Source organism: Mauremys reevesii, linkage group 13 (assembly GCF_016161935.1).
Source record: "Mauremys reevesii isolate NIE-2019 linkage group 13, ASM1616193v1, whole genome shotgun sequence".
In the NCBI taxonomy this organism is placed as follows: domain Eukaryota; kingdom Metazoa; phylum Chordata; order Testudines; family Geoemydidae; genus Mauremys; species Mauremys reevesii.
This window is the reverse complement of record NC_052635.1, coordinates 44280605-44293687: the sequence shown is the minus strand read 5'-3', so window position 1 is coordinate 44293687 and position 13083 is coordinate 44280605. Positions and strand designations below refer to the sequence as shown.

General features: G+C 44.1%; 1 protein-coding gene across 7 annotated transcripts in view; it reads left to right on the top strand.

Annotated features, from left to right (window-relative positions):
* MYT1 (myelin transcription factor 1) overlaps positions 1-13083 on the top strand; it is a 112295-nt gene that overhangs the window by 64089 nt on the left and 35123 nt on the right. For all 7 annotated transcript variants that reach the window (XM_039499251.1, XM_039499247.1, XM_039499250.1 and 4 more), the window contains exons 6-11: positions 380-627; positions 1780-2655; positions 4238-4372; positions 6149-6239; positions 9980-10093; positions 11669-11883. In XM_039499251.1, coding sequence (XP_039355185.1) covers positions 380-627; positions 1780-2655; positions 4238-4372; positions 6149-6239; positions 9980-10093; positions 11669-11883 — 1679 coding nt within the window. The remainder of the gene's footprint in view (positions 1-379; positions 628-1779; positions 2656-4237; positions 4373-6148; positions 6240-9979; positions 10094-11668; positions 11884-13083) is intronic.

The following is a 13083-nucleotide window of genomic DNA, read 5'->3' as shown; positions in this document are numbered from 1 at the left end:
AGGGTGACCAGGTGTCCCGATTTTATAGGGACAGTCCCGATTTTGGGGTCTTTGTCTTATATAGGCTCCTATTACCCCCCCACCCCCTGTCCCGATTTTTCACTCTTGCTGTCTGGTCACCCTATGGCCCATTCATACTTGAGTTTATTTAGAGAAGAGCGAATAAGAATGAAGGCCAGATCTTCAGCTTGCTCAACAAAGCAAGGACAATGTAAACCAGCTGAAGATCTGGCCCTGCCTATGCACTGCCCAAAGTTGACCCGTTTCTCTTCAGTCCTTAAAGGACTTTTTTACCCCTTGCTTCATTGAATAAAGCATCCATTTCTGAGGTCTTTCTCAGACATGCCTCCTTCATGCAATGAGTCCTCTTTCCCTCCAGTTTACAAAGCTGCCCTCTAGCAAAGAAGAGGAAACTTCAGGATGCTGAGGCCGAGCACCTGGTGTCAAAGAGAAAATCCCATCCCCTGAAGCTGGCCCTTGACGAAGGCTACAACGTGGACAGCGATGGGAGCGAGGAGACGGAGGTGAAGGAGGAGTCTGTCACTGACGAATCAGAGGGGACTTTGGAGGAGGAAGAGGCAGAGACGATAGAACAGGAGGAGACCCCCAGCCCTGAGCCAGCGGAAGGTGCTTTATCATTATTGATTGCAGAGCTTATTTTACAGATGGAAAAAGGGCAGTGAGTGTTAATAATGAAGAGTTATAGTGCCTCTAAATTATGTATAGGATGGGTTCTTCCATTATTATATTCAGTGGAAGAACAACAGAAAAACCCTGTTTAATCTGAGAAGGGCTGTTCCTGGCTATGCTGGTCACAGACTGTCTCCAACATCTTAAAAATAAGAGCTTTCCCATCAGTGACGATTCCTGGGGAAGGAACTAGGGAGAGTATAAAAGCATTTCTCTGTGTGGCTTAATAGGTAAAGCAATGGGAAAGGCACTCTGGAGTCTTGGAGCCTGATCCAGAGACAGGTTGTGAGCTTTTCTGTTGTCTTCAACCTGTGGAACTCATTGCTGGAGGATATTGTGAAGACCAAAACCATAACAGGGTTCAAAAAAGAACTAGATATGTTCATGGAGGATAGATCCATCAATTACTATTAGCCAGACTGGTCAGGGATGGTGTCCCTAGGCTCTGTTTGCCAGAAGCTGGGAATGGGTGACAGGGGATGGATCACTTGATGATTCCCTGTTCTGTTCATTCCCTCTGGGGCACCTGGCATTGGCCACTGTCGGAAAACAGGATACTGGGCTAGATGGACCTTTGATCTGACCCAGGATGACTGTTCTTATGCTCAGTGGTCACAGAGTAAGACCCCTAAGCCCAAATTCATGCCAGTCTCATTGGCTTTGGGAGGAGGTATCTGTGCGTAACCTGGGCAGAGTTTTGGCCCTGGGACCTTAGCCTTGTCCCTTATCTCTTTCCTTCTAAATGTATTTGTGTATCATGGACCCCTGTTTATTGAGGCAGTTTGCAGCAGCCTCCAATGGGGTGCTCTTTACCATGAAAACATCACCTTGGGCTAGTGCAGGCAATGTGCAAAAATGTGTAGCTGATGGTTTCTGATGGCTCAGTGGAGGAAATAGATCTCTGAAGGTGTTAGCTTATCAGTGGGAATAAGTTAAAAATGGAAATCCCTTTTTATACCTGCCATTACTAAATGCAATAAATCAGGCTTCACCCAGGGCGTAACAGCAAGACTTGGGGTTCAATTAAGCTGAAAGGAGAGAAAGAGCTCTTTATGAGCTTATAACATTTTTCCTTCTTCCTTTTTGCAGTAAGAAGCCCAGCAAAATCATCACGCTATGGACAAAATGCAGCTACCAGTACACCTGGCCCTAGCAAGGCCAATTACAGCAGCTATCAAGAAATCATTGCCAATTCTCTCCTAAATCTAGGCCAAATAGCAGAAGAAACCCTTGCAATAGAGGGACAGATGCCTGAAAATGAACTGCAGGTCTCCAAGCCTCCTGTTAATGTTGTGCACCTGGTCCATGAAGGGGCGGAAGAAGAGGTGGTCGAGGAGGAATGTGACAAGGAAATTATCATCCAAACTGAGGACGCGGAGGAAGTCATTGAGGTCACTAGCGAACGTAGCAGTGAATTGTGTCCAGAGCATCGGGACAATATGAACTGTGAGGAGTCCTGCAAGTTGCAAAAGGCCATGCAAGCAGAAGCAGAAGAGGAGGAGGATGACGAGGAGGAAGAGGAGGAGGAGGAGGAGGAGGAAGAAGAAGAGGAAGAGGAAGAAGAAGAGGAGGAGGAGGAGGAGGAGGAAGAAGAGGAGGAGCTGGCACCTGAAGTCATCTGTGAAGAAACTCCTCAGACATCTCGGGACTCCCAGAAAACCCACTGTGAAGGGCGGTTCAGCCCAAAACCTGAGTACTCGGTCATCGTGGAGGTCAGGTCAGACGACGACAAAGATGACGATGCTCGCTCCCAGAAATCCACCGTGACCGATGAGTCTGAAATGTACGACATGATGACCAGAGGGAACCTGGGGCTGCTGGAGCAGGCCATTGCGCTCAAAGCCGAGCAGGTTAAGATCATGAGGGAGCCCAGCCGCCTGCCAGGGGAGCATGTAAAGCATTTCCAGGTGGACGAAAAACAAAACAAACCTTTGGACACTATCAGAAAAAACTACTACAGCAAAGGTGGAGTATCTGAACAAGCTTCCATGAACCATCTTCCTCCCCAACAGCTTTGCACTGTGAAAGAATCTGAGCTTCACTGCTAAGTGTCCCATGAAAACTAGCTGGTTGTGGATTTTCAAGCTCGGTTAGGTGATTGAGCGGCAAGTCCCCTAGTTGGCTTTGAAAATCTCAACCTGTACCTCTAAGACAGAAATGGGAAAAGCAATGCAGAGTGGATAATCCGGGAGACTATTTATATTTATTGTATTTCTTTCCATTTATTAAAATGTTCCCACCCAGTCTTTTGGCTATAAAGTCTTCCCAGTGACAATTAAGATCAAAATCCATAAGCTAGGACCCTCCAAAATAAACTCAGAACAAAAACTCTCCCACCAGTGCCACCCTTCTGGTTATTCTTCCCATTCCAGAAAAAGCCTGTGAGACCAGATACTATGGACCTTGTAGCCTGATTTTAAGGGCATTTGGGCTCTGGTGCCATATTTTACTTGAGCAATAGATAAGTAGAAGCCTTCTCCATGGGGCCATGATGTACGTGTTGAATGGACACATGGAGAAAGTGCCATCAATATCCTCAATCCATCAGTTTAATCAGAATCTTTAATCAGCACCAGTTTACTTTTAAATAGATTTTTGAACTAAAACTACAAAGGAAAGCTGTAGACAGGAACCACCTGATTCCATGCACGCCTCTCGTACTGAGAGTTTGTTATCCTCTTTCCTAGCATAGGGCAGGAAAGTGGTGATGGTGGGGAATATTTGCAAATGTTCCCCCCTTTTCATTTTTGAAATTAAAAAACGTTAACAATTTTTGAAATTGAAACACAAACAAAATCAACCACCTCTATCAATTTCCATTTGAAAATTGACTGAAAATTTTCATGAAGAATTTCATTTAAAATGTTCCTAATTTATGAATGAATGAACTTTCACATTTCAAAGCTATTAAAATTTGAAAAATTTCAACTGCTTCTGCATAGGACTCATATGAAAATACCAACCTGAAAACTAATGCAGTTCACGTATTTTTCAAGCAGGGTATCACTTGCAGAGCCTTTCTGGATTCTGCAGGAAGTATTAGACACTAAAGGCGCTGGCCTATAGAAACTGAAGCCTGGCCTAAGATCAATAATTTCTTTTGGCTTGGCTTGGTCCATGATTGAAGATGAGCCAATGGGATTATCCTGGCATAATTCTTAGATGGCCTCACTGACCTTATATAGCACATTACAGGATACATTTTCAGCCACATTGAGCATGGCCTCCCTTTCGTATCCACCTGCAAAACTTGCACCTGTATTTTTAAACCTACAAAAATGTAATTGGGTGTGCAAATCAGAGTCTTTGCATCAGTAACTACCTGATTTGCCCCAACAATCAGGCAGCTAGTGGTGTGAATATTCAACCTTGGACTCTCACTTGAACTACAGATGCAAACGTACCCCGAAATCTTGGCGATAAACTCTTTCACAGCAGTGCTGTACAATAGCTCTTTTTCTTTTATCCAGTCATCATGATTTGTACCCAGTTGCTGCCCTTGCCTTGGGTAATATTTTTCCCACATCCTCCTCCCCATATTTCCTAGATCCCTCAAGACCTGAGAAGCGAGAGATCAAATGTCCTACTCCAGGTTGTGATGGCACCGGTCACGTCACAGGACTCTATCCTCACCATCGCAGTCTGTCTGGTTGCCCACACAAAGACAGGATCCCTCCAGAGAGTGAGTATACTGTAGGGATTTCCACACCACTGAAAAAGGGCTGCCTAACCTGGGGTGCTGAGGCACTTAGCAGATTTGCACCTTCGAGCACATCTGTATTGCAGTCTTGCGTATGAATGGTAGCTTGTCTAGATGCATCCACACTAGCTGAACACTAGTTAGGCCACTAAAAGTAGAAGTGAGGACACAGTGGCAAGGGCTTCAGTGCAGGTTGCATAAGTGAATATGTACCTGTGGGTGGGGGGGAGTCAGGCAGATTTGTGCAGCTCACCCCGCAGCATCCTCATTTCTATTTTTAGTGAGCTAGCTAGAGTACAGTTAATGCAGATCCATCTACACAGGTGGCCATTTTACATCCCTAGCTACAATGTAGATGCTCCCGTAGAGTGAAATTCACCCCTGTGCGGAAGAGCACCATCACAAGGCCAGTACATCGCTGCAGTCGCACGTAAGCCATCCATATACAACTGAAGTGGTGCATAGCTCATGTGCTGGCCGCCTGCCCTGGGGTAATTTTTGCCTTAAGAGCATTGTTTAATTTCTTGTGTTGCGTGATGCAGTTACAGTGTCTTATCCTTATGATGACAAAAGTTATAGCTACCCTTATGGGAAAGTTCTGGAGAATTTAATAGAAAATAATATCCTTTTTACAGGCTTTTAGATCCATCCCATACTGATCTCCCTGCTATAGAATTCTATAGGGTGGTTTAAAAAAATGCTGCTTTTAGAAAGGATCTCATTCTCTGTTAACTTCTCTAGGTGTTGTCAGTAATTTCTATAGAACCCTACTGATCTTCTGTTGAACCATGTTGATTTGGTCCCTATATTGAATCCCACAGATTCCTCCCCCCCTCCCATGGAATAACTTGTCGGGAAGAGGGAATAAGGGTGAGAAAAAAAAATCTCCACAGCAAATTTTTTTTATTGTATAGCAAAAAAGAATAACCATTTGATATGTGCACTAGAGTCAAATCTCTTTTTAATCACTCGTCACTCTGACAGTTACAACATACCACATAAAGATTCATATATTCTGCAGAAAATGTTTATCATTATGCCATTGGCTTTTTCTTTTCAAACATAGATTTTATTTCTATTTGTACCAACATCCTAAATAGAATTCTCTGTACATGTAAATAAAGTTCAGAATTGTGTGCTCATGATAATGGAATAATGGCCAAAAAACCCCACAACCGCTGCCTTATCTGTAATTTCAGAGGTTGCAGACCTGCCACAAACACAGAACTGCAGGAGACAAGGCGAAAGTAACAGTTATCTTCACACAAATGTGCATACAAAATAAAAAAATAAAAAAGCAAGCTGCGTGCTTTCTAAAGGCTTGCAAAGCAAATTATTTTCTTTACTTTTAAGGTCAGCGCTGCAGGGAGCAATAATCCTGAAGATTAAAAATTTTAAAAATCAAACAAAGACTAGTCCTAGGGATAAAAGCATAGATACAACTCCAATCACTTAAATCCACCTGAAATGGGGAGGCATGGCTCTGGAATAAAGGGGGAGGAGGAAAAATGGATTGCAATCAGCTAACAAGGAAAAAAGACCAAGATGGCCTGTGCAGAAATGCTAATCTAGTGCTGACCTGAGCAGTGTTGGCTTGTAACTCTTTTCTGTATGCAGACAACTTTTAATTGCACAGTTTCATATTTGCTGATTTCTAGGAAGCCACCATCAAAACTTGACTATTTGTCTTTTTTGCTCTGTTTTTATAAAGTTGTTTTTACTTCCCTCCCCTCTTCCCTTCCTCTCCTCGCTACAAAGTCTTGGCTATGCACGAGAATGTGTTGAAATGCCCAACACCAGGCTGCACAGGACAGGGTCATGTGAACAGCAATCGCAACACACACAGAAGGTACTTACTTCAAGTTCTAATCAATAACCGCAGGGGCTGAAACGTCGTCAAGGCAAACAGCAAAAATTACATTGGTTTTATCCCTGCATAATGAACTTCACACTGAGATATAGTGTAACTAAAACAGATTAATTATAGATGGCTAAAGGAATGGAAATCAGACAGAATATCAGGTATCAAATGGAAATGGGCAATAAGGCAGAGGAGAGTTTCTTGGTTTGGGTGCAGGCATTTAGTTAGAGTGGAGTCAAGGAGATGGTATTCAGCTCTAGAGGAAGTTTAAGATGAGGTTCTAGTCCAAATGAGGGTTAGCGTTTGATGGCACAGAACACTTGTGAGGTTTTTGGTTGGTAGAAATATCATACGATCAGCTATTTTCACATGAATTTCTGCCATCTCAGCATGAATTTCATCTGTAGCTCCATCAGAAGTGAAAAATAGCCCCCATCTAGTTTTGGATCTCATACAGAACCTAATCAGTAGAGATTGGTTCAGATCTGGAGAGCCAAAATTGTACCTCACGTTCTGGTTTTTCCCTCGCTGCAGTGTAAAGAAGGTTATTGGTGGATGAGAATTCTGAGGTGGTCCTCAGAAGATGTTTCATTAGTGAGGAGGGCTTCTAAGAAGCTTGTGGTGGAAAGAAATGCCAGTGGTGTTGCCTTGGTCAATATAAGTTGTATAACAAAGTGCTGGAGTTATCTAGCTCAAGCTTAGGACTGTCTTGGTCAAATCATTTGACTTTAATGGACATACAGATTGACTGACTGACAGAATCATAAATGTTAGATTCAGTTGCAGGCACTAAGTGAGTTTGTGTAATTATTTATTCATATGTTGTGGGGAAGTCATGAAATAAATTGTTGTGACGAATGTTTCCTCACAGCCTGAGAGGCCAGAGGAAAATGAGTGAAATGTTCTCACTTAAATGAGAAGACCCATTTGTCATGCACACTAACTAGCAGGTAGCAGTGAGCATCTGCAACGCAAGCGGAAGCATCCACTGTTACTGACAGATGCGCGTGGGTGGCAGCTGGCCCAGAAAAGAGCAGCAAGAGTTGTGAGAGAAGTTCATTTTCAGTTTACCTGCAGGTCAGCCCAGTGATAATACAAGGGACTGTCAGCTGTTTTCAGTCTGATAGTCGATGTTCAGCGCGGGGAGGTGGAGGCAGTGGTTGAGAGTTGGGTTCATGAACTAGATTTGAGTCTAGTGGCCTGAATTCAAATCCTGGCTTGGGTCACTGGTGATAATAAGTATGAGGGCCTTAGTCAACATCACAAAACTGCCACATAACCTCTGCGCAAAAGGTGTCTGTGACTGGAATAGTAGGGGTGATCCTGGCCAGGATTGAGGCTCAGATGCAGATCTCTGTAAGGGAAGATTGTGGAGCGCCTCCTGGTGCTATGCCTGCTCAAGCCAGCCCTAGCAGCATCTCTCCTAAAGAAACGCTGAATTCACAGAAGTCAACAGAAGTTTTGTCTGACTCAGAACTGAGTAAACATGGAGGGCCTGGAGCCTGTCTCCACGGGAACAAAGCCTCTCCACCCATAATTCCAGTCAGACCCTTGCACAAGGAGGGGAGCAGGAGTACTTCCTTCGATAAGCTGAGGTTCCATTAGGGTGACCAGATGTCCCGATCTTATAGGAACAGTCCCGATTTTTGGGTCTTTTTCTTATATAGGCTCTTATTACCCCCCACCTCCGTCCCAATTTTTCACGTTTGCTGTCTGGTCACCCCAGGTTCCGTGCCCCTCAAAGCCATGAATCCCCTGAGACCATGACAAAGAGCATCTGTACAGAGGCCCTTTGCCGCTGCATTAGTGCCAGGGCCCGCTGGCTCCCGCTTACCCCTGGAGAGAATCGCTTCTACAGGGGCCAGGTTGCTAGTGGCTGCCTTGGCATCAGCTACTTCAGAGCCATTCTTTGGGCTTGAGGGGGATGTTTTCCAAGCCACTGAGAAGGGAAGCCATCGAAATTGCTGCAGACTCTCTCCACAGGAAATTCCACCAGCTTCCCCTGCAGGTGTGAAGGGGAGAATCCAGTGTCAGCCTGCAGGCTGCCTACGCCAGGCCCTACCCTTCACCTGTTCTTGCCCTGCCATCTCCATGTGTGTGGAGACTGAACCCTGCAGAGCTCTGACAGAGGAGCTTCCACAGTGGGGACAGAAGAGGGGTGCTTGACGCAGAGGTGGCCCAAACCTTCCCAGGACCTCTGCCCCCCAAGCTAGGATAGGGAGGGGCAGGATCCCCACTGCAAACATCTGAAGAGGGGGCGGTCAGCTCTGCTAAAATGGGAGCCTCTACTGTAATTCTGAGTTACAGCCAATCATAGCAAGCATTTCAGGATCTGCATGGCCTAGGCTGTGAGTGGCTCCTCTTCAGCCTTTCCAGGGCAGAGTGGGGAGTAAGTAGCTTCTCCTCCCCACCCCTTTCATGCCTGCCCAAAACAGCAGTCCCTTCACTCCCTTCACTGCATGGGGTGGGTGTGTTCTGTTCCCCTGCAGAAAACAGGACTCCACAAAGGATCCTGGCTCCATCACCCACCCTTGTAGCAATGGCCCATGGAATGGAGCTCATGCACCCAGGGGTGCAATCTGTCCCATGTCCAAGGAGCTGCGCCGAGGGGGACTGTGCCTCTCTCAAGGCAGAATCTTTTCGGGACTCCTTTGGGGCAGGGCAGCACCACACCCCAGCCTATGGACAGCTGTGGCTGAAAAGCTACACTCAGGCCCCATCCATGTAGGTCCTGGCAAACGTGTGTAAAAGTGACACTCAAGTGACACCCCCCAGTACAAGTAGATGTTGACACAACTGCACATCTACAAAGCACATTTTCCACTGAAATCACCCCTGGAAATGTTTGCTTCAATTAAATTAAAAAATAATTAATTACTTAATTAAAAAGGAACCAGAACAAGTAAGGAGAAGGAATTCCATTTATTCACAAAAACTTCTCCAAATGAACCATAGCTCCCTCATTCTCTCTTTGAGGAACTCGACCCAGTTTATTGATTTTTTTTATCCCTATCCTGGTTCTTTGAATGCTGCTGAACTTTTATTTCTGAGCAATGTCACTGTGGATGCCTGAATGCTTTACAGCTTGCCAAATAATAATAATAATGATAATTAATAATAAAGTATCAGAGGGGGAGCCGTGTTAGTCTGGATCTGTAAAAAGCAACTAAGGCTGTGGCTACACTAGCGCTGCAGAGGGTGTGTTTTCACACCCTGCTGCAAGCCCAATGAGTCCTGTGGCACCTTATAGACTAACAGACGTATTGGAGCATAAGCTTTTGTGGGTGAATACCCACTTCGTCAGGCGCATGTAGTGGAAATTTCCAGACACCATCAGCTCAGGATTAAACAAAGACTGTGAATGGCTAGCCAACTACAAAAGCAGTTTCTCCTCCCTTGGTGTTCACACCTCAACTGCTAGAAGAGGGCCTCACCCTCCCTGGTTGAACTAACCTCGTTATCTCTAGACTGAGTCTTGCCTGCATATTTATACCCGCCTCTGGAAATTTCCACTACATGCATCTGACGAAGTGGGTATTCACCCCCGAAAGCTCATGCTCCAATACGTCTGATAGTCTATAAGGTGCCACAGGACTCTTTGTTGCTAATAATAATAAAGAAATTTTCTCATGGGCTCAGTGCAGATCCTGGTCTGTAAAGCATATGGAGATCTTCATCCCAGTTCCTCATGCTTAGCTTTCCTTTCTTTCTCTTTTAATTCCATACAGTTTATCTGGGTGCCCCATAGCCGCTGCTGAAAAATTAGCCAAATCTCATGAAAAGCAACAGCCGCAGGCCGGTGACCCCTCTAAGAGTAGCTCCAATTCTGACCGGATACTCAGGTATGTTAGATTTATAACAAAGGATTTGCAACAACATTTCTTCCAACCCGAACTCCCACCCAAAATAAAATAATGTAAAATCTGTTGCAAAAAGAACCCTGTCACAATCCATCCATGTACTGCTGTATCTTGGTACTGCCGATGCCTGTTATTGTGATCATAGGTCTCTCCAAGGTGCAGGGATATTTAATTGATGATCCCATGGAGGGCATCCAGGACAATGAATTGCTTCTGTAGCATCAATTAATGCTGAGGCTACAGGCCAAAGAGTTTTAACAGTATAGCAGAAGGCACTTGTGCTGATTACACTACAATGCAAACTGCCTGAGAATTATGGCTATTATATTAGCATTATAAGTAGGGTTGTTGTTTTTTTTAAGGCCACATACAAATTATTCAGTTGTAGCTTTTTTTAAATAAACCCCAACACTTGTCTTTCTTTGACTACATGGCTTGCAGGAATGGGACTCTGTTGGTTCGAAGGGAGTGTAATCATTTTTGAATGATTTGATTGATTTGTTTGGTTTTATCTGATCTGCCTGGGATGAGGACTGGCCAGCACTAAGAGTATCCCTGATGATTCCTTGCCTACACAGTTTTGTGATTCATGATGCTATACATGGATTGTAATATGGTTAGTTAGTTTACAATGAGAGCACTAAGGCAAGACTGCTGCGCAAACCTTTCTAAATGTTGATGTGCCACAGCCCAGCGAAGCATCAAGCTCTGATGGGGGTTTGTTTTTTTCCCAGAACAGCTGAAAACTCAGGTCAGCTGGAGTTGTGAGCACTCAGCATCTTTGGGGGGGGGGAGACCATTAGCATTATTTATTGATTTATTTATTTATTTGTGGTAGTCCCCACTATGGGCTAAGCCCAAGATTCTCACAGTCTAAGGAATAACCAGTGGAAAGAGGTTAGAGGAAGGGGAATAACAATAGGCAATTTATATGCAAGTCAAATTGATTCACTATGGGCTGCATAGCAGAAGTGGGTCATTAAAAAGGACTCTGCAGATAGGGTAGCGGTCTTCCCTTATTGTGTGTTCATATTCACTGTGGAATGAAACCTGCAGTGGTGACTTGAGCTTAACTCTGCTCTCTTTGTAATATTTAATGCCATTTCTTTTCAGCTCTCCCAAAGGAAAGCACTACCCCAAGATTTTATTTCTATTGGCAAAGAGAAAACAGAGACACAGTGCCCCACAATAATAGGTTGCATTGTGATTTATGCAATTAACATCACTGGATCCAGTGCAAGAATTACGAACGTGAAATTTCCAGCCCTTCTCATTAGAAGCTCAGGGTCAGATTCTGATCTCTGTTACTCTGGTGTAAGTCTGGAGGAAATGAAATCAGAATCTGGCCCACATAGTATTTTGTAGGAAAACCTGATAAACCCATGAACGGAGTTATGAAGAAATGATCCTGCTTTGTTTTGGGCATAATATTTGAAAATCATCCTCTGGAGAAAAGATATGGCTTGGCACTTTCACAGTGAATCACTTACAAAGTGGGGAAATGAAAGAGAAGCATTGTTGATTGTTGGGTTTTGATTCTTTTTTTTTTATCTGCAGGCCTATGTGCTTTGTGAAGCAGCTGGAGATTCCTCAGTATGGGAGCTACAGGCCCAACATGGTTCCAGCAACCCCTAGGGCCAACCTGGCCAAGGAGCTGGAGAAGTACTCCAAGGTCACCTTCGATTATGCAAGTTTTGATGCTCAGGTTTTTGGCAAACGCATGCTTGCCCCAAAGATTCAGACTAGCGAAACCTCACCGAAAGCCTTTAAATGTAAGTTGGGACGAGTGAGGGGTTTGGTGCTGAGTGCTCTGTACTTTATCATCAAATATCACAGGCCAGAAAATACTGTGGCTCTTGGGAGGGTGTGTTTGAGTGAAGGGGATGGGACAAATAAGAACAGCTGCCTATGAAGTCCTTAGCCCAAAGGACAGTTTCTTTGGCTTCAGCTTTGGGGAGAATTGCATCCGGCCTTGGGTACGTTCTTCTGAACAATATCTATAGGTGGGATAAGTTACACAGTAGCCTCCAGTTTGTCCCCAATATCTTACAACTAATATATATTCCTCCATCCATCCATCCGTTTCTATTCTAGCTAGTTGGCTTATATTTCATCTCTTCTCTATCTGATATCTAACTAAGATATTCTACCTGTTTGTCTCATGTATTATATTGTATTAACCATACACCTTCTAGCCATCAGTTATCTAACATCTTATCTGTCTTATCTACCTACCACTCTTATCTACCAAGGATTTTGCATGACTTGGCAGAGCCATTGACCAAAGGAAGCCTCCAATTAGATGCATGTGTAAAACGAAATGATCAAATAACCCCCCTGAGGGTGGACCTTTAGGTGTAGGAGTTGAGATGGACATAGTGGGCTGAAATTAGCAATCGTATGTTACACCTCTGTAGTGGATGGCCAGTGCAGACTCATGCAATTTCACTGTTTAATGTTCCTACTCCATTAGTCTCCACACATGCACACTGAATCCATCTTTTAAAGCATAAAAAAAAAAAAGATTTAGGAAACCAGTTTGCAGAAGTCAGCAGCCTCAAGAGGGCTTTCTCTTTGTAGCTAATCCCACTTTCAGAGTCCTGTTTAATCCTGACGCAGCTGCTCTCTAAAAAGTGCTCATGCTTGAAAGCATCCTGGTTGTTGCACTACAATGGAAGCTCCCTTTTATTACAGTACTAAATCTGTAAAGGATCAGACAATGAAATTGGATGGAGGCCAGAGAGCACAACTGCCACTGTCATCCTGGGTTAGGGCTGATGGAAAAGTAATTTGTTTCCCAGCACAAGTGATTCTGCTGCTGAATAGATTGTGTTATTTGCAATATTCGCAAAGAATTTTCAGGGTAATTGTACTGACAAAAATAATTCCAGCAGCCCCACTAGGATAATCCTTTCTATTTTTTCTCATCACTCATTTTTACTAATTTGCTGATTGCAAGTCCATTAGTGCTA